Source organism: Helianthus annuus, chromosome 9, assembly GCF_002127325.2.
Source record: "Helianthus annuus cultivar XRQ/B chromosome 9, HanXRQr2.0-SUNRISE, whole genome shotgun sequence".
NCBI lineage: Eukaryota > Viridiplantae > Streptophyta > Magnoliopsida > Asterales > Asteraceae > Helianthus > Helianthus annuus.
In genome coordinates, this window is record NC_035441.2 from 156,141,318 (window position 1) to 156,168,094 (window position 26,777).

A 26,777-nucleotide genomic window follows, 5' to 3' on the forward strand; every position below is an offset into this window, starting at 1 on the left:
ACCTCAACCGCCTATGGGTTTCGACAACCCTATCCCGACTTACCCAGGTTCCTCTGGGTATAACCCTTTTGAAAATCCCTCGGGATATCCAACGGATTATGGGACTCATGATCCGTATCTTACAGCTGCGGAATATCATCATCTTTACCCTTCTTCTTACCCTCCAGTTTATCCAACTGGATACCCAGTGCAGGGTTATCAATACCCGCCTTACCAGCAACCTCCTCCTCCCCAGCAGCAGCAAACTCAGGAGATCCTGAAAAGGTTAGACAAGGTTGAACACGAAGCTAGGAAAAACAAGAAGGAGCATAGTAGCTTCATGAAGGGCCTTGCAAACCTTATTAAAGGCAAGAAGAAGTAGGGAATTGTTTAATTTTCTTGTATTGTTTTTAATCAAGTCCCTGTGAGGACATTATTTTATTTTCTGTACTAAAGTCCCTGCGTGAACTTATTTCCTATTTCAGTAAGCCCCTGCGTGGGCAGTTTGTTCTTTCTAAGACCCGTTTAGGGCACTTGTACTAGTTTCATGAATTAATGAAGTTTATCTTTGGTTTTTAAATATGTAATTTTATTACATCATGTTATATCTTTTCAATTTATAATTGATCTGCCAAAGAAATTCTTAGAGGTATAACCTAGCCAAAATATTAACTGGCTATGATGGTACAACCTTTTTAAGACAGCAAATCTCTGTTAACATCTGAAAACATGTTAACATTCCTAGTTGTATGGTACGAGAAACCACACAAGCTTCCAAATGTACTTGGGTTTTCCAAGTCACCTATATACAGCCTAAATGATCAATGCGAATCATGGCTAATAAACATCAATATGATATATACACCAAAACATCCATTAGAGATATATGCTTATAAGCAAAGGTGTAATAATGACAATGAAAGTTCATTTATAAATTTCTTGTCAAAAAGGCGATGAACTTTGTTCGACCCTTATGAGATCACTGATCCAAGGGATCATTGATTGTATTTTAATCGTCCCTGTGACAAGCTTTCTAAGCTATTTAGTGTCCTTCGAGACGACCCTAATGTAAATAAAATGTCCTTTACGACATTGACAGTTGTGAAAATTTTATTTCCCCTGTCTAATAAATAATATTATATTCGATTATTTACTCATTACTTAAAATGGTCTAAATGGTTTAATAATACCATGACCATCTAGTCATCAATGCGATGATATAATGTGTGATTTAAATATATTATTTATGTTTGATATAGTATTCAGAAATGGCTGGTTCGGATGAAGCAAACAGTCTTCCCGCAGAAGGCAACAACACCAGGATTAATATCACTGGTGCTGAACTGCAAGCAATTATCATTGCAGCAGTTACTCAAGCGGTAGATGCTAAGTTTAAAGAGCCGAGTGTTGTTCGGTCTCAACCTCATTCGAGAACCCATTCTCAACCTCATACTCATAAGAAGAGTGAGTCTCAGCACTCATCTAACCAGGGTAGTGAACCCAAGAGGCAGATAGTCCTCGAGCCGACTCCTAGGTCCACCAAGGGTTGTACCTACAAGTATTTTTTCTCCTGTAAGCCGAGGGATTTTACAGGAGAAAAAGGAGCGATTGATTGTATGAAATGGTTGGACGAGATGGAGACTGTGATAGACATCAGTGGATGTGCTAAGGAGGATGTGGTTATGTTTGTATCACAATCTTTTAAGGGCGATGCCCTCACATGGTGGAAAGCTCTAGTGCAGTCCACTAGGAAGGTTCATTTGTACAATCTCTCTTGGGAGAAGTTTGTTGACTTGGTTAAGGACACCTATTGTCCTCAGCACGAAGTTGAGCGGATAGAGACTGATTTCCTCACCTTAGTGATGAAGGATCTAGATTGTAGATCCTATGTGACTAGCTTCAATTCTATGTCGAGGCCTGTGTGACAACTTGAACTTTAGACCTATTTTTGTGTAACGTTCATGAACATGACACGACTACATGAACTTGATTGACTAAGCGAATATTTATTGAATGTTATGTGACATGTGTGTTTTAATGAATGTTTCGTTATTGAGTGCATGATGTAACGAATGTATGTATGTATTAACCCGATCGCACAACATCACACATCCACTCGACCGCACAAGGCCATTGGGCCATATCACTTGTAAACGGACTCAAGGGCAGCCCGAGCTAAGGGGCCGGCCCATCCCTTGTATACGTTCAAACACCTTTAGGGACTTGGTTTTTCCTCATTGTTACAATCCTCACAAGAACACACACACAACCCTAGACTCTTTCTCTCTCTCTCGTTTGCTTGGAATCCGACGGCAAGAGCATCCACTACTCGGATCACCTTGCTTCCACTCATAATCCGGTTAGTGTTTGTATTGTTTGTTATTGTTGATTACATGATCTCATACTTAGACTAGAACGATTAGGGATGTTGATTTGATGAAAATATGATCTATGTGTTGATGGCTTGCAAGTAATCAGTTGAATATAAGTTGTTAAATGTTGTTCAGATCATGGTAAATCGCATGCTTGTTAATCGGTTGTGTGGTTGCATTAATCGGCTAGTGCATGATAAGAATCGGATGGGCTGTTGTTGATGATTCGGGATCTAGAACACGAAATTTAACTATATGTTCAAACGTTTGAATGTCGTGCATGTTGATGGGATTAGGGTTCATAAGAGTTCTTGATGAAATTTCTATGTTTGATCTATAGTTGGTTAACCGAATTGTAGGGATTATGTTAATTGATAGAAGGTTAAACTTGGTAATTGATTTACTATTGTAACTGATTGCTTGATTTATGGAAGTTGTTAATCAATCGCACAACTAGGCCGAATCACACAAGCCACTCGCACAAACTGGTCCGATCACACAAGCTGAACCAGTCGCACAAGGCTGTATGTTGGGCCGGACAGCCCAAGACGCCTATCGCACAAGCTGTATTGGCCGAACTACCTTGGATCGCACAACCCAGCTGAATCGTACAAGATCAGCTGGATCGCACAACGTCATTTCGTGTTATTTTGGGCCGTAGGTTATAATTGGGCTGGGCATTATTGTTGGACTAATTTAATCCGGTCGCACAACATGAACTGGATCGCACAATTTGTATGATAAATGATTGGGCCGTGAATGTTCAAACTGTTTATGTGTATGATGGGCCGGGTATAGATTGGGCTTAGTTATGTAATCGCACAAGATGGTTGGGCTCGCACAAGCTCTTTGGCCCAACCATCCGAGTCGCACAAGTGGTATATTTAATGTGTTGACTGTTTACGTACATACGTGTTTGCCATGATATATACGTGCAATATTTGAACCGAACCTGACTTGTGTGGTAACCCTGTTACGACGTGGTTGACCACCCTTAGTTCAAGAGTCTTTTATTTGTGTATCTGCCGAGCAAACCAAGGTGAGTTCACACAGCCAAGGCATGGGATTCCCGGGTTGGGAATTGGGTTGGAAATGTTGACATGGAATGATTACTCGTACTTACGCATTCGCTAGACTATAGACCATCGTCCTCAGGATAGTCAGGACACGTTACGTAAATCCTGCGTAACCCAGTAATTGCCATTTGTCTCCCGGGTCGGGAGGACACGTTACGTAAATCCTGCGTAACCCAATACCCTCTACTGTCTTCCGGATCGGAAGGACACGCTGCGTAAATCCTGCGTAGCCCCCACGCGTACCACTGTCCTCGGGGAAGGGCACGTCACGTAAAGCCTACGTGACCCAGTACGTATTCCTGTTCTCGGTTTAAGAAGAACACATGGTTGCATTAGTCTAGTAAGTACCATAATGGGAATCCCCCATTGTTAAGGATAATCGTGAGAATCCCTCACCAATAGTATATACATGTATGGGAAGCCCCCCGCTAGATGAACTTACGCATTACTGTTATGAACTTACTTTCTGTGAACTCGCTCAACTAGTTTGTTGATTATTTGCTGCATGCCTTGCAGGACCTTAGGTACTTTATGGAGCTTGCACAAGGAGGAGCGGGTCGTTGTGGACAAGGATTTATGAATGCTTACTAAACACTTATGATATTTCATACGTTAACATTTATGTTTGGGTTTTACTTAAATGCTTCCGCTACATATACAATGTTTGGTTTTGAACATCAATTATGTCTATGGTTATTATTGTACACTATGTTTGATATAATTGGTGGCTTGATCCTGGTCATGTCACGCTCCCAAGCGGTGGAACTCCGCGTGTGGGATTTTGGGGGTGTGACAGATTGGTATCAGAGCCATTGGTTATAGAGAACTTGGTTTTAATATGGGAAAACGTTTTTATTAAAACCAGACTATAACCAGAACAGTGCTCTCAACGATCCACAACGACGCTTCGCTCCACGTGCAAGACTCGACATCCTAGGTAATAAGGTTTATGTTTATTGCCTGTTTGCTAGAACTGCTTAGAATTTTGCTCGCATTACGTTTAGATACACATGATACTATAGCATGAGAAATCCCTACGTGCTTACACTTTTCTGTCATCGCCCTACTCGTGAACCACTCTCATTTACGTTACTTTTTACTTTGAAGATCATGTCTGGAAGAATTAACATGACACAAGCCCAGCTAGAGGCTCTCGTTCAAGCTCAAGTTGCTGCGGCACTTGCAGCTGCTCAAGCAGGTAGTATATCCTGTAGTTATAACTTGCGCTAGGATCTTTAGATCCTACATTCCTAAACTAGCCCTTGTATTTAAACTTTGCCCTATTCGTACACCATAGGTCAACCAGCGCAGCAAGTTTGCACCTTTAAGAACTTCATGGACTGTCGTCCAAGTACCTTCAGCGGCACAGAGGGGGCAGTGGGACTCCTCCACTGGTTTGAAAAGCTAGAGTCAGTATTCGAAATGTGCGAGTGCCCTGAGGCTCGCAAGGTTAAGTATGCAACTGGCACCTTAGAAGGAATCGCGCTAACCTGGTGGAACGCGCAGGTGCAAATTCTGGGGTTGGCAGCTGCTAACGCCACACCATGGAACGATTTCAAGGAACTCATCAAGCGTGAGTATTGTACCCGTGAAGATATTCACAAGTTGGAAGACGAGCTGTACAATCTGAAAATGGTTGGGTCAGAGATCGAAGCGTATACTAAACGGTCGAACGAGCTGGTCGTGCTGTGTCTAACCATGGTAGACCCTCCATACAAGCGCATTGAGATGTATCTCAAGGGATTGGCGCCAGAAATCCAGAGCCATGTCACATCGGCTAATCTCGACAACATCCAGGATATTCAGCGTCTCGCTCATCGCATCACCGACCAGGCAATGGATCAGAATAAACTGCCTAAGCGTGTCAACGCTACTGCTACAGTTACTTCTTCAGCTACTCCTGCTACTACTAGCGACAGCAAAAGAAAGTGGGATGGAGATTCTAGTAAAGGTTCAGCATCCGTTCAGTCTCAAGCTCAGCAACAGAAGACTGACCACTACCAGAGTCCCAGTCAGCAATCCTCTGGTGGTCATAGACGAGGAAGATATCAGGGATTTCACCCCAAGTGTCACAATTGCAACAGGCACCATAGCGGCCCATGCAACAAGGGTCGTTGCCAAAGGTGTCTCAAGATGGGGCACGAGGCTAAAGACCGTAGGAGCCCTCGTCCTGCAAACCAGAACCAGCAACCGCAACAACCAGCTCCACAGAACCCACAGCATTAACAGCAGCCACAGCGTGGAAACCGGGGATGTTTCCAGTGTGGGGCTGAAGGTCATTTCAAACGTGATTGTCCTCAGTTGAACCAGAACCGCAACAACAACCAGGGCAACGGGAATAACCACAACGGGGGAAACAACAATGGCAACGAGGCTAGGGGACGCGCTTTTGTGCTAGGTCGAGGTGACGCAGTGAACGATCCCAACGTAGTTATGGGTAAGTTTCTCCTCGACAATATTTACGTTACTGTTTTATTTGATTCGGGTGCGGATACAAGCTATATGTCTGTGAAAATGTGTCAATTGCTACAACGTGCACCAACACTTTTACCCACCAAACATGTAGTAGAGTTAGCTAACGGTAAAAGTCTAGAAGCCACGCACGTAGTTCAGGGTTGTAATCTTATCCTAGCTGGTCAAGCTTTCTCTATCGACCTCATTCCCATAGTTTTGGGTAGTTTCGACGTTGTGATTGGGATGGATTGGTTATCCCAGCATCAGGCAGAGATCTTATGCAGCAAGAAGATAATTCGTATTCCACGTTCTGGTCAAGAACCTCTCGAAGTCCAAGGCGACAAGAGTGGTGCTGTGGTTGGCATCATCTCTTTCTTGAAGGCTCAGAAGTGCCTGCGGAAGGGTCACACCGCAATCTTGGCACTCGTTACAGACGCATCAGCAAAGGAAAAGAAATTGGAGGATATTCCAATTGTACGCGACTACCTTCAGGTGTTTCCTGAAGACTTACCTGGGTTACCGCCTCATCGTCAGGTCGAATTTCAAATCGAGCTCGCTCCAGGAGCAGCACCCATAGCTCGCGCACCATATCGTCTAGCTCCATCAGAACTGGAGGAATTGTCAAAGCAGCTACAAGAGCTCTTGGAAAAGGGCTTCATTCGTCCAAGCTCTTCGCCTTGGGGAGCTCCAGTACTGTTCGTGAAAAAGAAGGACGGTACGTTCAGAATGTGCATCGACTACCGTGAACTCAACAAGGTGACGGTGAAGAACCGTTATCCCCTTCCGCGCATCGACGACTTGTTCGACCAGTTGCAAGGGTCGTGTTACTATTCGAAGATAGACGTGAGGTCTGGGTATCATCAGCTGAGAGTCCGGGATGAGGACGTCTCCAAGACTGCATTCAGAACTCGCTACGACCACTACGAGTTTCTTGTCATGCCGTTCGGGTTGACGAACACGCCTGCCGTATTTATGGACCTTATGAACAGGGTGTGCAAACCCTATCTTGACAAATTCGTCATTGTTTTCATCGACGACATTCTGATCTACTCCAAGAGTCAGGAGGAACACGAGCAGCATCTTCGCCTTATTTTGGAACTCCTTCGGAAGGAACAGCTATACGCTAAGTTTTCGAAATGCGACTTCTGGCTTCGTGAAGTCCATTTCTTAGGCCACGTAGTAAACAAGGATGGGATCCATGTCGATCCATCCAAGGTAGACTCGATCAGAAACTGGCCTGCACCACGAACGCCAACGGAAATACGCCAATTCTTGGGTTTGGCGGGTTACTACAGACGGTTTATCAAGGATTTCTCAAAGATTGCTCAGCCGCTTACGTTACTGACACAGAAGGGTGTTACCTATCGCTGGGGAGATGCCCAGGAGACTGCTTTTCAGCACCTAAAGGATAGGCTTTGCAGTGCACCTATCCTCTCCCTGCCAGAGGGCACAGACGACTTCGTGGTTTATTGTGATGCATCCATTCGGGGACTTGGATGTGTGTTAATGCAGCGCGACAAGGTTATTGCTTACGCTTCACGCCAACTTAAGATTCGTGAACGGAACTACACGACGCACGATTTAGAGCTGGGAGCTGTTGTTTTCGCGCTTAAGATATGGCGACACTACCTGTACGGTACCAGGTGCACGATTTACACCGATCACAGGAGTCTCGAGCATATTCTTAAGGAGAAGGATTTGAACATGCGTCAACGACGATGGGTCGAACTACTGAACGATTACGAATGCGCTATCAAGTACCATCCAGGCAAAGCCAATGTTGTGGCTGACGCCCTCAGTCGGAAAGACACTTTACCTCGGCGCGTGCGAGCGCTACAGCTTACGATTCAGTCTAGCCTCCCTACACAGATACGAAATGCTCAGGTAGAAGCATTGAAACCAGAAAACGTTAAGGCTGAAGCCTTACGCGGCTCACGACAGCAAATGGAACTAAAGGAAGACGGCGCCTACTATGTAACGGGGCGAATTTGGGTCCCACTTTATGGCGGTCTACGCGAACTTGTAATGGATGAAGCTCACAAGTCTCGCTACTCGGTACATCCAGGGTCGGACAAAATGTACCACGACATCAGCACTACTTATTGGTGGCCTAGCATGAAGGCCCACATCGCTACGTACGTTGGAAAATGCTTGACATGTGCGAGAGTCAAGGTTGAATACCAGAAACCAGCGGGCCTACTTCAGCAGCCTAAGATACCTCAATGGAAATGGGAAGAAATTTCCATGGATTTTGTTACAGGCCTACCTAGATCCCAGTGTGGGAATGATACCATATGGGTGATCGTGGACCGACTCACCAAGTCTGCACACTTCCTACCTATAAAGGAAGCGGATAAGTTCTCCACTCTCGCAGACATCTACCTTAAAGAAGTTGTTTCGAGGCACGGGGTGCCCACATCTATCATTTCAGATCGCGATGCACGATTCACGTCAGAGCTATGGCAAGCAATGCACAAATCTTTCGGCTCACGATTAGACATGAGCACAGCATATCATCCTCAGACGGATGGGCAGTCTGAGCGAACGATCCAAACTCTAGAAGACATGCTTCGGGCATGCGTCATCGATTTCGGCAACGGCTGGGAAAAGCATCTCCCTTTGGTGGAGTTCTCGTATAATAATAGTTATCACACCAGCATTCAAGCCGCTCCATTTGAGGCATTGTACGGGCGTAAGTGCCGGTCACCTCTCTGTTGGGCAGAGGTGGGGGATAGTCAGATCACGGGTCCAGAGATTGTAGTGGACGCCACAGAAAAGATAGCACAGATACGACAACGCATGGCGGCAGCACGCGACCGTCAGAAAGCCTACGCGGACAAGCGTAGAAAGCCTTTGGAATTTCAGGTCGGGGACCGGGTATTATTGAAAGTCTCACCCTGGAAGGGTGTGGTACGCTTTGGCAAACGGGGCAAACTGAATCCGCGATACGTCGGACCATTCGAAATCATAGAAAAGATTGGCAAGGTAGCCTATAGATTGAACCTACCAGCTGAACTCGGGGCAGTTCACAATGTCTTTCATGTGTCAAACCTAAAGAAGTGCCTATCTGATGAAAACCTCATCATTCCTTTCAAAGAACTCACTATCGACGAGCGGTTGCAGTTCGTCGAGGAACCTGTTGAAATCACGGACCGGGATGTGAAGGTCCTCAAAAACAAGAGAATCCCTCTTGTTCGAGTACGTTGGAACTCCAAACGTGGCCCAGAGTACACCTGGGAACGCGAAGACAGGATGACAGAAAAGTACCCCCAGTTATTCGAAACCAATGCAACCACTACTGAGGCTGAAGCTACTACTTCGGAATTTCGGGACGAAATTCCAGATCAACGGGGGGAGGATGTGACACCCCAGGAAAATCAGTGAACAATACAGTTTACCTAGCTTCCTCAGTGAGTGCATACCAAATTTTGGGACGAAATTTCCAATTAGTTGGGGATAATGTGACAACTCGAACTTTAGACCTATTTTTGTGTAACGTTCATGAACATGACACGACTACATGAACTTGATTGACTAAGCGAATATTTATTGAATGTTATGTGACATGTGTGTTTTAATGAATGTTTCGTTATTGAGTGCATGATGTAACGAATGTATGTATGTATTAACCCGATCGCACAACATCACACATCCACTCGACCGCACAAGGCCATTGGGCCATATCACTTGTAAACGGACTCAAGGGCAGCCCGAGCTAAGGGGCCGGCCCATCCCTTGTATACGTTCAAACACCTTTAGGGACTTGGTTTTTCCTCATTGTTACAATCCTCACAAGAACACACACACAACCCTAGACTCTTTCTCTCTCTCTCGTTTGCTTGGAATCCGACGGCAAGAGCATCCACTACTCGGATCACCTTGCTTCCACTCATAATCCGGTTAGTGTTTGTATTGTTTGTTATTGTTGATTACATGATCTCATACTTAGACTAGAACGATTAGGGATGTTGATTTGATGAAAATATGATCTATGTGTTGATGGCTTGCAAGTAATCAGTTGAATATAAGTTGTTAAATGTTGTTCAGATCATGGTAAATCGCATGCTTGTTAATCGGTTGTGTGGTTGCATTAATCGGCTAGTGCATGATAAGAATCGGATGGGCTGTTGTTGATGATTCGGGATCTAGAACACGAAATTTAACTATATGTTCAAACGTTTGAATGTCGTGCATGTTGATGGGATTAGGGTTCATAAGAGTTCTTGATGAAATTTCTATGTTTGATCTATAGTTGGTTAACCGAATTGTAGGGATTATGTTAATTGATAGAAGGTTAAACTTGGTAATTGATTTACTATTGTAACTGATTGCTTGATTTATGGAAGTTGTTAATCAATCGCACAACTAGGCCGAATCACACAAGCCACTCGCACAAACTGGTCCGATCACACAAGCTGAACCAGTCGCACAAGGCTGTATGTTGGGCCGGACAGCCCAAGACGCCTATCGCACAAGCTGTATTGGCCGAACTACCTTGGATCGCACAACCCAGCTGAATCGTACAAGATCAGCTGGATCGCACAACGTCATTTCGTGTTATTTTGGGCCGTAGGTTATAATTGGGCTGGGCATTATTGTTGGACTAATTTAATCCGGTCGCACAACATGAACTGGATCGCACAATTTGTATGATAAATGATTGGGCCGTGAATGTTCAAACTGTTTATGTGTATGATGGGTCGGGTATAGATTGGGCTTAGTTATGTAATCGCACAAGATGGTTGGGCTCGCACAAGCTCTTTGGCCCAACCATCCGAGTCGCACAAGTGGTATATTTAATGTGTTGACTGTTTACGTACATACGTGTTTGCCATGATATATACGTGCAATATTTGAACCGAACCTGACTTGTGTGGTAACCCTGTTACGACGTGGTTGACCACCCTTAGTTCAAGAGTCTTTTATTTGTGTATCTGCCGAGCAAACCAAGGTGAGTTCACACAGCCAAGGCATGGGATTCCCGGGTTGGGAATTGGGTTGGAAATGTTGACATGGAATGATTACTCGTACTTACGCATTCGCTAGACTATAGACCATCGTCCTCAGGATAGTCAGGACACGTTACGTAAATCCTGCGTAACCCAGTAATTGCCATTTGTCTCCCGGGTCGGGAGGACACGTTACGTAAATCCTGCGTAACCCAATACCCTCTACTGTCTTCCGGATCGGAAGGACACGCTGCGTAAATCCTGCGTAGCCCCCACGCGTACCACTGTCCTCGGGGAAGGGCACGTCACGTAAAGCCTACGTGACCCAGTACGTATTCCTGTTCTCGGTTTAAGAAGAACACATGGTTGCATTAGTCTAGTAAGTACCATAATGGGAATCCCCCATTGTTAAGGATAATCGTGAGAATCCCTCACCAATAGTATATACATGTATGGGAAGCCCCCCGCTAGATGAACTTACGCATTACTGTTATGAACTTACTTTCTGTGAACTCGCTCAACTAGTTTGTTGATTATTTGCTGCATGCCTTGCAGGACCTTAGGTACTTTATGGAGCTTGCACAAGGAGGAGCGGGTCGTTGTGGACAAGGATTTATGAATGCTTACTAAACACTTATGATATTTCATACGTTAACATTTATGTTTGGGTTTTACTTAAATGCTTCCGCTACATATACAATGTTTGGTTTTGAACATCAATTATGTCTATGGTTATTATTGTACACTATGTTTGATATAATTGGTGGCTTGATCCTGGTCATGTCACGCTCCCAAGCGGTGGAACTCCGCGTGTGGGATTTTGGGGGTGTGACAGCTTGTGCCATATCTAGTCACTCCTGAGCCCAAACGCATTGCGCGTTTCATTGGTGGTTTGGCCCCTGAAGTTAAGGAGAATGTTAAGGCCTCTAAGCCAGCCACTTATAGATCTGATGTGGATCTATCATTGTCCCTCACTTTGGGTGTGGTGAGGAGTAAGGCAAAGAAGGCTACTGATGAAGGGAAAAGGAAAAGAGAGAATGACCAGTCTCCTCAATCGAACAAAAAGGGTAAGGGGAACTCTGGTTCCAAAAGGGGCAGTCGAATGATAAGCCCAGGTGCAAGACATGTCATAAGAGGCACTTTGGAAAGTGCAACCAGGACCCACAGGCCAAACCATGTGGGATTTGTAAAAAGAAAGGGCACAAGTCTGTTGAGTGCCGAAATATTAAGGATGCAACCTGCTATGGTTGCAATGAAAAAGGGCACATCAAAACCAATTACCCCAAGAATGCAAAGAAGCCCGAGGAGGCAAAGAAAACAAATGCAAGAGTTTTCCAGATGCAAGCAAGGGAAGCGGTGAACGACGAGAACGTCATAACAGGTACCTTCCTCATCAATAATAACTATGCTAGAGTCTTATTTGATTCCGGTGCTGATAAGTCTTTTGTAGACCATAAGTTCTGTAAGATATTAAATTTGCCTATTAAGACTATAGACATAAAATATGAGGTAGAGCTTGTCGATGGTACCTTAGAAACAGCTTCAACTTTTCTTGATGGATGTTCTATATCCATTAAGAATCATTCTATCCCGCTCTCCCTCTTGCCAATGAAATTGGCTGGTTTTGATATAATTTTAGGTATGGATTGGTTGTTGCATAACCAAGCCCAAATTGCCTGTGATAAAAAGCTAGTTATTATCAAAACCCCTTCTAGTGAATCAGTCACTATTCAAGGAGATACATAATATGGATTGCCTAGCAATGTGTCTATTCTTAAAGTGTCTCGGTATCTGAAGAGTGGATGTGTCATTTACATGGCACAAGTGACTGTGAATGATCCAAAGCCGAAGATTGAAGACATTCCAATCATCTCAGAGTATCTACATGTTTTTCCTGATGAATTACCTGGATTACCTCCTGAGAGGTAAGTAGAGTTCAGGATAGACATTCTTCCAGGATCTGCACCTATTGCACGAGCTCCTTATCGTTTAGCACCTACAGAAATGGAAGAGCTCAGAACTCAATTGGATGACTTATTGGATAAAGGTTTCATTCAACCCAGCTCTTCGCCTTGGGGAGCTCCAATTTTATTTGTGAAAAAGAAAGACGAGTCAATGCGCTTATGCATTGATTACCGTGAACTGAATAAGGTAACGATCAAGAATCCTTATCCTTTACCCAGGATCAATGATTTATTTGATCAGCTTCAAGGGGCGAGTTATTTCTCAAAGATTGATTTGAGATCTGGGTATCATCAACTTAAAGTGAGAACTAAAGATGTATCGAAGACAGCATTCAGAACGAGGTATGGACATTTTGAGTTCTTAGTGATGCCTTTTGGGCTCACTAATGCGCCTGCAGCATTCATGGACCTCATGAATAGAGTCTGCAAACCATACCTAGATAAGTTTGTCATTATCTTTATAGACGACATACTTATTTACTCTCGTAGTCAAGTTGAGCACGAAAAGCACCTTCGGTGTATCTTAGGATTGCTTCGGCAGGAGAAATTGTATGCTAAATTCTCCAAATGCGAGTTCTGGCTTCGCGAAGTCCAATTTCTTGGACACATTGTTAGTGAGCGTGGTATCCAAGTTGATCCCGCCAAGATAGAAGCCATTATGAATTGGGAAGCACCAAAGATACCTATAGAAATACGCAGCTTTCTGGGTTTAGCTGGATATTATAGAAGATTCATTGAGAACTTCTCAAGAATAGCTGCACCATTAAATTCCCTGACCCGTAAGAATGTGAAATTTGACTGGGGTCCAAAGCAACAGGAATCCTTTGAGATTCTAAAGCAAAGATTGAGCAATGCTCCGGTATTATCTTTACCAGAAGGAGTAGAAGAGTTTGTTGTATACTATGATGCTTCACACACCGGCATGGGGTGTGTACTTATGCAGCGAGGCAAGGTGATCGCCTATGCATCACGACAACTAAAAGTGCATGAAAAGAATTACACCACCCATGATTTAGAGTTGGGTGCTGTTGTATTCGCACTAAAGTTGTGGAGACATTATTTCTATGGAACAAAATGTGCGATTTACTCGGATCACAAAAGTCTCTAACACCTGTTCAATCAGAAAGAGCTCAATATGAGACAACGCCGTTGGATGGAAACTCTGAATGACTATGATTGCGAGATTCACTACCATCCAGGTAAAGAAAACGTGGTCGCTGATGCTCTGAGCCGAAAGGAAAGAGTTAAACCAATCAGGATCAATGCTAAGAGCATTAAGTTGAAGAATAGTCCGAATGAAAGACTATTAGCTGCACAGAAAGATGCTATTTTGGAAGTTAACCTTCCAAATGAAAAGTTAGGTGTAACTGCTGAAAAGTTAGCACCTGGGAAGGATGGAATCCTCAGAATGAATGGAAGAATTTGGGTTCCTATTCAAGGAGGACTTCGAGATGTAATCCTCCAGGAAGCCCATAACTCCAAGTACTCAGTTCACCTTGGAGGTGACAAAATGTACCAAGATTTGAAGGTTAATTATTGGTGGATAGGTTTGAAGAAATCTATTGCCACACATGTAGCTAAGTGCCTGACATGTGCTCAGATTAAAGCTGAACATCAAAAGACATCAGGTCTTCTACAACAGCCCGAACTCCCCACATGGAAGTGGGAAATGGTAACTATGGATTTTATAACCAAGTTACCTAAAACAAGGCATGGAAATGATACCATATGGGTAATAGTTGATAGGCTGACAAAGTCAGCATATTTCTTGCCCATCAAGAAGACTCATAGCTCCGACAAATTAGCCCAGTTGTATGTAGACAAGATTGTAGCTCTTCATGGTGTACCGGTGTCTATTATCTCGGATAGAGATACTAGATACACCTCTCATTTTTGGAAAAGTTTCCAACAATCTTTGGGCACGCGTTTAAATTTTAGTACTGCTTACCACCCTCAGACTGATGGACAGAGTGAGCGTATAATTCAAACTTTGGAAGACATGCTTCGTGCATGTGTTATTGATTTAGGTGGTAGTTGGGATGACCACCTGCCATTGATCGAGTTCTCCTACAACAATAGCTACCATACAAGCATTCAGGCTGTGCCTTTTGAGGCATTATATGGTAGGAAATGCAGAACGCCTGTCTGTTGGGCAGAAGTAGGAGAAGCTCAGTTATCAGGACCTGATATAGTCCTTGAAACAACGGACAAAGATTGTCCAAATTCGTGATCGCCTGAAAGCTGCCAGGGATAGGCAGAAAAGTTATGCTGATAAGAGGCGAAAACCTCTAAAGTTTGAGGTAGGCGATAAAGTTCTGTTGAAAGTGTCACCCTGGAAAGGTGTGATGCGTTTTGGTAAAAAGGGCAAGTTGAGCCCTAGATATATTGGACCATTCGATATTGTTGAATGTGTCGGATGTGTAGCTTATAAGCTAAACTTGCCAGAGGAGCTGAGTGGAATTCATAATGTATTCCACATTTGCAATCTCAAGAAATGCCTAGCCGATGAATCACTAGCTATATCTCATAAAGACGTGCAGATTGATGAAAGCTTGAGATTTGTTGAAAGACCTATATCGATCGAGGATCGACAGGTTAAAAAGCTCCAAAGAAAGCATGTGCCTATAGTAAAGGTCAAATGGGACGCTCGAAGAGGTCCTGAGTATATGTGGGAAGTCGAGTCCACTATGAGACAGAAATACCCTCACTTATTCCAGTAAATCTCGGGGTCGAGATTTCTTTTAAGGGGGTGAGGATGTAACACCACGTAAAAACGTGTCCAATTATGTATAGACACGTGTCCTAAACTCTAAATATGTGAAAGATTTAGTTTGAGGGACTAAAGTTGACAAACAGTGAAAATATGTAAGCGAAGGGACTAAAAGTGTCAACATGCCAAACTTGTGCCTCTGAATGACCATACGTGAAGAAAATATTCTTAAACGGGTGATCAATTGGATATAGGAAGCCGTTTGTGAAAATAATCGGAAGATTATAAAACTACAAGGGTTAAACGTGTCAATATGTCAATTCTGACCTCTGAGTGCCTTTTAACGAAACCGAGGCTTCGAAATATTCAAATATACTCCCAAGAATAAGTGATAAAAATTTCACGTGGTTTCGAGATCGTTAAGCATGTTTTCAAAAACTTTGGGCTATAAATGTCAACTTGATGAAACTTGCATTCATAAGGATATTTAAAAAGGGTTAAAATCGATCAGGGACTAAAGCTGCCAAGTTACAAACATGTTTTGCCAGTTTCCAGGGTCCAGGCGGGCCGCGTAAGTCCTTAAGGACTCTTACGCGGGTCGCATGAGACTGCCAGTTTAGTAACAAGCTGCCAGGTGCGGGTTTTGACTGTTCCACCGCCTTAACCTCAAAGATATCAATTTCTAAGAGCTATAAGTCGGTTTATAAATCATCTAGGACACCTGGAGTGATCCTAGGATGTCCCATTACACCTGGAAGTGATCTATGATCTTGCAATTGGCTATATAAAGGGACTCGTTCTTATGTTCATAAGCACATTTGCAAACAACTTCAAAGGACCTGCATCTGGAGCTTGCTAAGGACTAGGAGAAGAATTTGAAGTGTAAAAAAGACAGCTAGGACCTTTAGTAAGCCTCTAATTACTTGTTTAGTCGTTTTAATTGCATATGGACCAACCACTGATCAAATTGAAAGTGGTTATGGGACCATATTAAGGTAGGTGACTAACCCCAAAAAGGGCACCTCTTAATTATCTCGTTTGACTTGTCAATTGTCGGGTCAAAGTCATTTGACAAAAAGTCAAACCGGATAGAATGTTTGAAAATAATTAAAATTAATAAACTAGAGGTTCTAAATGACTTGGTAATTAATATTAAAACATGTTTTATCAGTCCTAACCCGGCAATTAATAGTCTAAGGTCAGTTTATAACCGAAAGTCGCAAAAGCTTGACTTTTGCTTTGACTTTTAGTTCTGACCTATTCAAGCTTAATTCTCCCATGTTTTAAGCTTCCATTAGGCCCACATTACTTAGTAGTATAACCCTCTGGAGTTATATTGCATGGTGCCTAGTGGTTTGAATTATATGCACTTGATCGTAATTATGCTTAGTAATGCCATAAATGCCCTTTTGACATACAACTGAGATTTAGCAATGTGAATGGACTAACACCTTTGCTTCTGATATTTAGACATGTCCCGAAAATTTGACATCAGTTTGAGGTATAGAATAGGAGTTATGCTCAATAGCGTAATTAAGGAGCTTTTTATTATTTAATTGGCGTAATTAGCATAAAGCCTATCTAAACCCGATTTTTGATACCAAAATTTTTACCTACTGATGTAAAATAATATTTTGGGATTTTTGAAGATTTTTATTTATTTTTAGGCTGAGCATAACATAGGATTATAGCTTAAATTCGGTAATTGTCGGTTTTAACCTTTTTGTGCATAAAATGAGTTATACATAACATTTTAATGCCAAACCTTTTTCTACTGATCCTATTAGATAAATAAAGTGTTTTGAACTTTATAAACTGATCAAAAACTCAGATTTCCTATTTTAACCTAAATATCCCTTAAAACCGATTTTTAAGCGTTTTAAGCACCTAGTTTGGGTCAAAACTATTTTTGGCATATAAAACTTATTACTCACTGATGTTTTAAGTTAATTTATATAATTATATAGAACACCAAAGTTTTTAAACTCAGAAGTCTATTTTGACCTTTAAAGCCTATGTAAAATTACCAAAATGCCCCTACGGTGCATAGATTAGTTATATAAGATAAATTTCACATATATAAAATACCCTACTGTTATAACTCATATAAATACATATTTTTGTTAACTAGATCAGACCTGAAACTCAGTTTAATATTTAAACTCTTTTATGGGCATTGAAATTACCAAAATGCCCTTATGGGACTTATTTTGGTTTAAACTACTTTTTGGGCATATATGTTAACATCCTACTGATGTATTAACATATTTTGAGCATAATAACGATTAAGACCTATATATAATACAATTGGTTACCCGTTGCGCGTTTATGCGTTCGGGTCGGTTTACGTGACTAGTTTACGTAAAATAGCCGAAACGAGCTTAACCTTATCATTAAATTCTCAATTTCCAGAATGTATTTAGTTTACCCATATTATACAAGTATCCAAGCTTGTCGGGTCTAAATCACATTCTATTCCGGTCACCGCTTAATCTAGCGTTTAGAACCGTAAGGTTTCCTTCTTGCTAGCCGGTCTAAGTCCTTGACTTAATTAAAGACTCGTTAGCATCCTAATAGGTTATTAAACCTTCTATACAGATTAAATAGCTTCCGGTAGAAGGTGCCTTCAAAAAGCTTTAGGAATTTTACTGCTAGCATCAGGTAAATACTTTTAACTTATTTTCCCGTATACAGGCTTGGGATATGATATTATAATAATACCACTTGGTCGGGTATGAAATCATTTAATCGGATTGTGATTAATAAATTTACATAACCCGTTTTAATCTGTTTTGTTTGATAACATAAGCATTGGGGGTTAAATCGACCGTGTCCTGGATATCCTTGGCTCATTCCATTTGAAAATGGCCACGACCTATGCACGGGGTGTAGGCATACACGTGACAGATGCAAATTCTAAATAATATATATAAACCCACATGTTGGGGATAACTCCTTTGCGGGTTCTATAAGTGGTGAGTCGGTTAATCATGACCGGCTTCCAACCGGCCCCAATTGTATGACAAACATATAAATCAGTATACAAGATTATCTTTAAATAATTGTCCCAAGTTGTAAATGATTTGTGCCATGTGCACTTAAATCAATTTTCATAAATGTTTTAAAAAAAGAGTCAGTTAAATTGTATTTACCAGTGTAAACTGACGTATTTCTTAAAGACTGATTGACAGGTACCTCTTGTAGTAGGCTGGAGCTATAGGGTGTCAATAGAGGATCTTGCAAATCCATAAGATACCTGAAGTCTGTTGTTTTTGTTTCTTTGTACATTTATGATCCGCCTGTGGATCTTATTACATTCCAGTCTGTATATTCATAAACTCCAACACTCAGACAATATGGTTTGTAATAGTTTATTCACCAAGCCTTCCGCTGTGCTATAATATTGTGTGTATTGACAATGATGATATCAACTACGTCACGATACTCCCCGTCGGGCCCACCGGTAATATGTGGAAATATTGGGGTGTGACATATGATTCACTCCCTCACGGGTTATAAACCTAGGATAAGTTTGGAGTTTCAGTTTAAATTGTTAGACAACTATCACTAAGGAAACTAGTTCAGACTCCTCACAGTATCCTACCTACCAATTTAATGACGAAGACCTTACAATAATTTCGCACCTCACAGCTATTGAAATTAGTATAACACTTCAATTTATTAAATTACCAATTATTACTTCTAAGGTGTATCAGCCGATTAACCCTAAAGATTATAAATTTATTCCATGATATAGACACTCACCAAAACTTATAAGCTAGTATGAATTTATTCCGTGATATAGACACTAACCAAAATTCATACGAAGCAACAAAAGTTAATAAAACAACTTAAAGCATGCAAACACATTAAACCCAAATAACAAACCGACTACTTTTATAAACAACCCATAAATAACTAATGAAACATAATAAAAATCAAGAGTTATAAATCCATTATCCAAGTCTAGGCAGTTAAAGGTTCTTAGCCAAGCATAACTGAAATTAAACACAAAGAACAAGTATTTTCAAAGTAGAGAAACATGATTAAAAGAAGAAATTTGAAAATAAAAGAACCCGCTACTAAAACAAACGACCCGAGTGCTTCCTTATGCTTCCCATCTTCAACCGATGCTTCGAATGCTCCAAAAACACTTCAAATCCAGCTGAATTTATGCTCCAAGGGTTGCAAATTCGTGAAATAGGGTTTATTGGGGTTTTAGGATGTTTATATATGGTAAAAATAAGCATCAAATTAACAACCCTGGCGCAAATCAAATCAGCCGCGACATAATACCTCTTCGCGGCACGCGAAGAGGATGTCTTCTATCTTCGCGCAACGCTAAGCGTCTTGGTTAATCCGGGTCAACTAGAGCTCCTCACAACTAGAGCTCCGCGCGACAGGCACTAAAATTCTATTTTTTAATTTGTTTCAACTCCCGAGCTCCCGTTCACGTCCCGGCACTTGGTTTTAGTATGATTTAACTTGTTTTCCTCTCTTTTCAGTTGACCTTATCAACCAAGGCCTGTAAAACGCAAACGAAACAAAAGTATGACTATTCTAAATGTAACACTCGTCTTATAATTTCATTTTATAACCATAAAATGCAGACTTTTTAATTCGAAATACATGACCAACAAAAGTTTAGTTAATAACTAAGATTTACATCATTATAGTATTTAAACATAGTCGACTAACTAGATTAAAATGTTCAACATTCAAAAGAGTTTACAAAACAACATGTTTTAAAACTAGATTAGATTAGCGTGGAAGCATTCAAAACTTGTGTTCGGTTCTTGATTTCCTTGCTTGATCAATATCCACAACAAACGAGCATCACCTATGGTCAAAACCACAATAATCGTTAGTTTTGACGTGTTAATATTAAGTAAAAACGAGTTCTATTGCTTAAATAATGAAAAACAAACAAATTAACTGCCAAACTGTGAACCACGGTTCAGGACTGTGGCCCACGGTTCGCCCAGCTCAAAACAGAATTGCCAGACTGTGAGCCACGGTTCAGGACAGTGGCCCACGGTTCGCCCAGTTCAGAACAGAATTGCCAGACTGTGAGCCACGGTTCAGGACTGTGGCCCACGGTTCGCCCAACTCAGCCTTCTTATATTTTTTTTGCTTAATTCCCCATAACTTTTTATTTACATATCCGTTTTAGCCGATTCTTTTTCCTATATGTCCGTATTAAAATTACGGATCTAACCATATAAATTTCACTTAACGAAACCCGGATTATGAATGAATGGCCACAAAATCCTTGTTTCGATTATTCGACCCATTAACTAAGTGTGCAAATTGTTCGCCAATTTATTCTTTGTCATTCTAATCTTATTTACCCATTCCCCGGGCTTGAAATTTTTGGCGTATCCATACCATTACATGGCTTTACGCTCGTATTCGAATTTCATGCTTGTTTTCTATAAATTCAAGCATTGCCACTTTATGCAATTCTTGCAACTAGTTTCTACCATTCGACCTGATGACACGGATTCATAACCTTAACTTAGTATAACCATTCATTTCTAAAATTGCTATCTAGCACCAGCGCAATATGAGATTTTCAAGTCTTTACGCGCAAGAATCGATATAAGGACATAGTTTTGACCCCTTTGGTTGAGAGTGAAAATCCTCACTTTAATGTCAAGCCAAACTATTTTTAACCAATATTTTGACCCGTTTGAATGTCGAGTGGGCTTCGCCACTTAAATGACACGTTAAACGCATATACTACATTATGACACTATTAACAAGCTAAAACCAAACGTTTATACGTAATGTAATGGGACCAAAGTCACGTACCTTTCAAAGCACACCTTTCAATCGCGCGTCACCACCGGCTTGTCCACTTGACGCTCCGGTTTCCTTTCCTATAGAGTTCAATCACAACCCATTTAGAACTCTTTTGTTTACATAATACGCATAGTTTGCCATAACTCTACAAACACGCGTTTTAACTCAAATTTCCAGTTTTTAATCTTCTTTTAGGCATTTTCACAAACACCTTAAGGGCATAATTTCTCATAACTTATCATTAATGTTCATAACTTTTTGTTTAGCCAAGATTAACATCAATTAGGCAATTTACACATGTTTTTAACATCAATATTTCAGAAATTACTTCCTAAAACTCGGATTACACTAGATGAGAATCATAATCCTAGTGTTTATCAAGTTTCTACAAAACCCCTTAATCACCTACAATGGTGATTATGAACCCCACTAGTATCAAGCATAATTTTAACAAGAAATCATCTACGGTTTATCCCTAGACATCATATTACTCTAATTTCATCTATACAACACACATGTAACATCTAATTTGAATTCCCCATGTTCATTCAGAAATTTAAATGAGAATTTTTCCACAAAATTTACATACCTTATGATCCCTTTCACTGAGGTGATCACTAATCTATGTTCGGATTTTGATTTGGGACAGAATTTGGTCTTCAATTTGATCAAATACCATGAACTAGGGTTTGGAGAAGCTCTGGTCGCCCCCTTCTGTGTTTGATCGATCCCAACACACTTAAATGTGTGTTTTGTGATTAAAAATGGTTTTTATTATAATTAGTTTCATTTTTGATACCTTTGGTCCCTCTAATTTCCTTTAGTTCATATTTTGAGTGTTTTAACCCACTTATGAGTTACTACAAGACTTGTAACTAACTAGGTTATTTAGTCCTAGTTAGTTTGTTCTTGTTTATTTAATGTTTTATAATTCTAATATGTAATTTTATATTTTCGGGGTGTTACAAGTCCACCCCCCTTAAAGAGGTTTCGCCCCCGAAACCTTCTTTACGTGGTTCTTTTGGTTTGTGCCAAACTCCCTTAGTTTCGTTTTTCAGACATTATTTCTTTTAGTCAAAAGCCATCATTTGCCTCGACGCATGCGTTCCATGCGTAAGTCCTCATGGACTTTAACTTATGTCCTGTATTTCTAAACTTGCAGCCTACTCGGCCCAATTGCCTCTTGACCACTCAATAGTACGAGTTCGTCAACATGTTTATTCTATATCGCCCTATATTGCCAAGTGTTTTATGTAAATCACAACACTATTTTGACCTTGGGTGATCTTATCGGTTAGACTGATTAGTCCCCGTCACCTCATGCCTCGTAAATTTGGATTTATCCCTTCATCATATTCGGACTTATGTGAGTTTATGATCTCCTATCCCATAACTTGTGCTACAACTTGATTATATTCTATGTCACTTTTATGATTATGACCGCACCACATCACGTCATGTTTAAGTTTTTACAAACTTTTCTTTATCAAAATCTTCTTTCCAACGTACCGTCTTACATCTATCGGTGTTAAGACCTATATTCTTTGTTATCAACTATTTTCTAATTTGTCCCATAATATTCATATTTGTTAAGCGTTGTTTCTTACTAAAACTAAATCTTAGTTTAATGTCTATCTCTTTAACTCATGTCAATTACTCATATTCAGGAATTGACGACAGAATTTATTCTTTTCCGCTATTATAGTACGCGGGGAATTGTAACCATTCTTCGCGTTTTTACCCCAAGTGACCCGTAGGTTCTTTTGCTTAGCCCCATAGGTTATTTCTTTAGGCTTTCTCCCCTTTTTAGTTTATTCCCTTCTATTGCTGACACGTGGTTCATTTAATCCTTTAAACTCTTACATGGTTTATAATCCCGAGGGTCATGATGATTCCGTAGATCATCTTTTACTCGTGTCATTTTGTTTCAACACTTTTTAATTCATTTTACTAATCCTTTGTACAATCACACCCATCAATGTGATCATCATTCTACCCCATAAGGATTTTATTAATAACCTGTTACTTGGATAGTTACCCATACCCAAGTTTCTAAGTCCTTATTTATTGATATCTCGTTATTAACAGTAGCGAATAATACGTATTACTCATTTAGCTTTCTTTTTTTCGAGGATATTTCTGTCCGAGTCTTAATTTTTCTCATTTTTGACCTTAATCCATTGTAATAATAGCGAAATCAATTTACTTCGTTTTATTGCTCTATATTGTTGTATGGAATTTGTCCACATCGTTTATTGTTACAAACGATGTTTCTACATGTCTTATTTCGTTTGGCCAAGCCCATAACCATATCCTTGTCATTTGTTGCTATTACAATTTCCCAGGTTCAGGTGTTATTACACTCCTTTCCAATACATTATTTATTTACTTTATTAAGTTTCCGGGTTCGAGTGTACGCGCACCCCTTCCCATGACAATATTTATCACGACTGTTTTTCGCTTCGGTTTCTCATACTCACCGTTGTTTATTTTCTTATATATATATATATCATTTATATAATTCACTCTTTTCACTACTCATATATGCCCATATGCAACTATTCACACTTGTATCGAATAAAATTTGTGTTAAAATTGAATTCACAAGAAACTTACCCGAAACGACATCAGGTTCTATCTTTACTTCGGCTGCGGTTAATTGGAAGGATCTGGCCCTTGCCTTTTGTGCCTCCATCTGTACATCCTTCTCGTTCCTTTTCCCGTCCACCTCCGGGCACTCCGACTTTTTGTGACCCGGCTGATAGCACTTATAGCACACCGAAACTTTCCCCGGACATAGCGCGGCCGTATGCCCTGTCTTTCCACATATGGGGCATGGTTTATCTTTAAAGCGACATTCGCCTTTGTGTCCCTTTCCACATACTTTGCAACTCGGTGATCCACCTTTCACATCCGTCTTCTTTATTGACTCCGTTGTTAGTGCCTTCTTCGTAGGGCTCGGGTTAACATCTACTGCCCTTCGTTCACCCCGTTCAATCTGCTTTTTGAGTTCGATTTCCTATTCCCGAGCCGTATTTATGATCTCGGTGAGCGTCTCATATTTGGAAGGAGTCATAAACTCCCGATATTCAGCACTTAACATATTATAGTAATAATATATTTTCTGCTCTTAATTTGTCACCAGCTCGTCACAAAACCTTAATTTATCGAGAAAGATGCCCATAATCTTGTCTATCGATTCACCCTTTTGCCTCAACTGGATGAATTCCTCCTTTATTCTGTTGATGACCGCCTTGGGGCTATGGTGTTTAAGGAATGGTGCCTTAAACTCATCCCAAGTCATAGCCTTTGCAGCATCGGCCCCAATCTCCTTCTTCTTATTATCCCACCAGTCCTTGGCTTGACCTCTTAACTGACCCGTACCGTAAGCTACAAAATCGCTTACCTCACAGTGGGTCCTTTCAAACACTCCCTCGATGTCGCTTAGCCACTGTTGGCATATTATCGGATCGACCTCCTCAGTATAAAATTGGCGGTTTACACGCCATGAACTCCTTGTATGAACAACCTTTCCGTTCTCCGGACTTTTCCTTGGCTCGGTTTGGCATTTTCTTCCAACCTTTGGATTTGTTCCTCTACCACATTAAGCACCGTGTTTTGAATTTTGTCTATAAAACCAGATAGACTATTCTCAATTGCCTTCCCTACTTCTTCGGCAATCACTCCTCTCATTTGTTTGGTGACCACCGGCACCGTATCATCATTCCTTCCATCGGCCATTTGAATCTGAAATGTTTATATTCATTATTAAACATTTCATTTTATAACATATGCATCACTCGTTTTGGTTTAGCCAAGTTCACCACTTGCTTAAACCATTCATGTTTAGTGCACTTTCCGGGTTTGAGTGTGTTAACACGCTCTTCCCAGGCACATTGAGTAGAATTTCTTCCTTTCAATAATCGTAATAAAATCTACTGGATAACTAATTCTTACCGGATGTTGATCAAGCTTGAACCGAACACATTTTGTTAACAACCTTGGAGCTCTGATTACCAACTTGTAACACTCGTCTTATAATTTCGTTTTATAACCATAAAATACAGACTTTTTAATTCGAAATACATGACCAACAAAAGTTTAGTTAATAACTAAGATGTACGTCATTATAGTATTTAAACATAGTCGACTAACTAGATTAAAATGTTCAACATTCAAAAGAGTTTACCAAAACAACATGTTTTTAAAACTAGATTAGATTAGCGCGGAAGCATTCAAAACTTGTGTTCGGTTCTTGATTTCCTTGCTTGATCAATATCCACAACAAACGAGCATCACCTATGGTCAAAACCACAATAATCGTTAGTTTTGACGTGTTAATATTAAGTAAAAACGAGTTTATTGCTTAAATAATGAAAACAAACAAATTAACTGCCAAACTGTGAGCCAATGGTTCAGGACTGTGGCCCACGGTTCGCCCAGTTCAGAACAGAATTGCCAGACTGTGAGCCACGGTTCAGGACTGTGGCCCACGGTTCGCCCAGCTCAGCCTTCTTATATATTTTTTTTTGCTTAATTCCCCATAACTTTTTATTTACATATCCGTTTTAGCCGATTCTTTTTCTTATATGTCCGTATTAAAATTACGGATCTAACCATATAAATTTCACTTAACGAAACCCGGATTATGAACGAATGGCCACAAAATCCTTGTTTCGATTATTCGACCCATTAACTAAGTGTGCAAATTGTTCGCCAATTTATTCTTTGGCATTCTAATCTTATTTACCCATTCCCCGGGCTTGAAATTTTTGGCGTATCCATACCATTACATGGCTTTACGCTCGTATTCGAATTTCATGCTTGTTTTCTATAAATTCAAGCATTGCCACTTTATGCAATTCTTGCAACTAGTTTCTACCATTCGACTCGATGACACGGATTCATAACCTTAACTTAGTATAACCATTCATTGCTAAAATTGCTATCTAGCACCAGCGCAATATGAGATTTTCAAGTCTTTACGCGCAAGAATCGATATAAGGACATAGTTTTGACCCGTTTGGTTGAGAGTGAAAATCCTCACTTTAATGTCAAGCCAAACTATTTCTAACCAATATTTTGACCCGTTGAATGTCGAGTGGGCTTCGCCACTTAAATGACACGTCAAACGCATATACTACATTATGACACTATTAACAAGCTAAAACCAAACGTTTATACGTAATGTAACGGGACCAAAGTCACGTACCTTTCAAAGCACACCTTTCAAATCGCGCATCACCACCGGCTTGTCCACTTGACGCTCTGGTTTCCTTTCCTATAGAGTTCAATCACAACCCATTTAGAACTCTTTTGTTTACATAATACGCATAGTTTGCCACTAACTCTACAAACATGCGTTTTAACTCAAATTTCCAGTTTTTAATCTTCTTTTAGGCATTTTCACAAAACACCTTAAGGGCTAATTTCTTCATAACTTATCATTAATGTTCATAACTTTTTGT

The 26,777-nt window shown here is 40.7% G+C and overlaps 1 protein-coding gene across 1 annotated transcript; it reads right to left on the reverse strand.

Moving 5' to 3' along the window:
- Nucleotides 1–23,818: 23,818 nt before the first annotated feature.
- LOC118481810 lies at nt 23,819–25,050 on the reverse strand. The gene is made up of 3 exons (XM_035977091.1): nt 24,856–25,050; nt 24,452–24,760; nt 23,819–24,328 (listed from the first exon to the last, which is right to left on the reverse strand). The coding sequence occupies exons 1-3, from the start codon at nt 25,048–25,050 to the stop codon at nt 23,819–23,821; spliced, it is 1,014 nt and encodes a 337-aa protein (XP_035832984.1).
- Between the last annotated feature and the right edge of the window lie 1,727 nt (nt 25,051–26,777).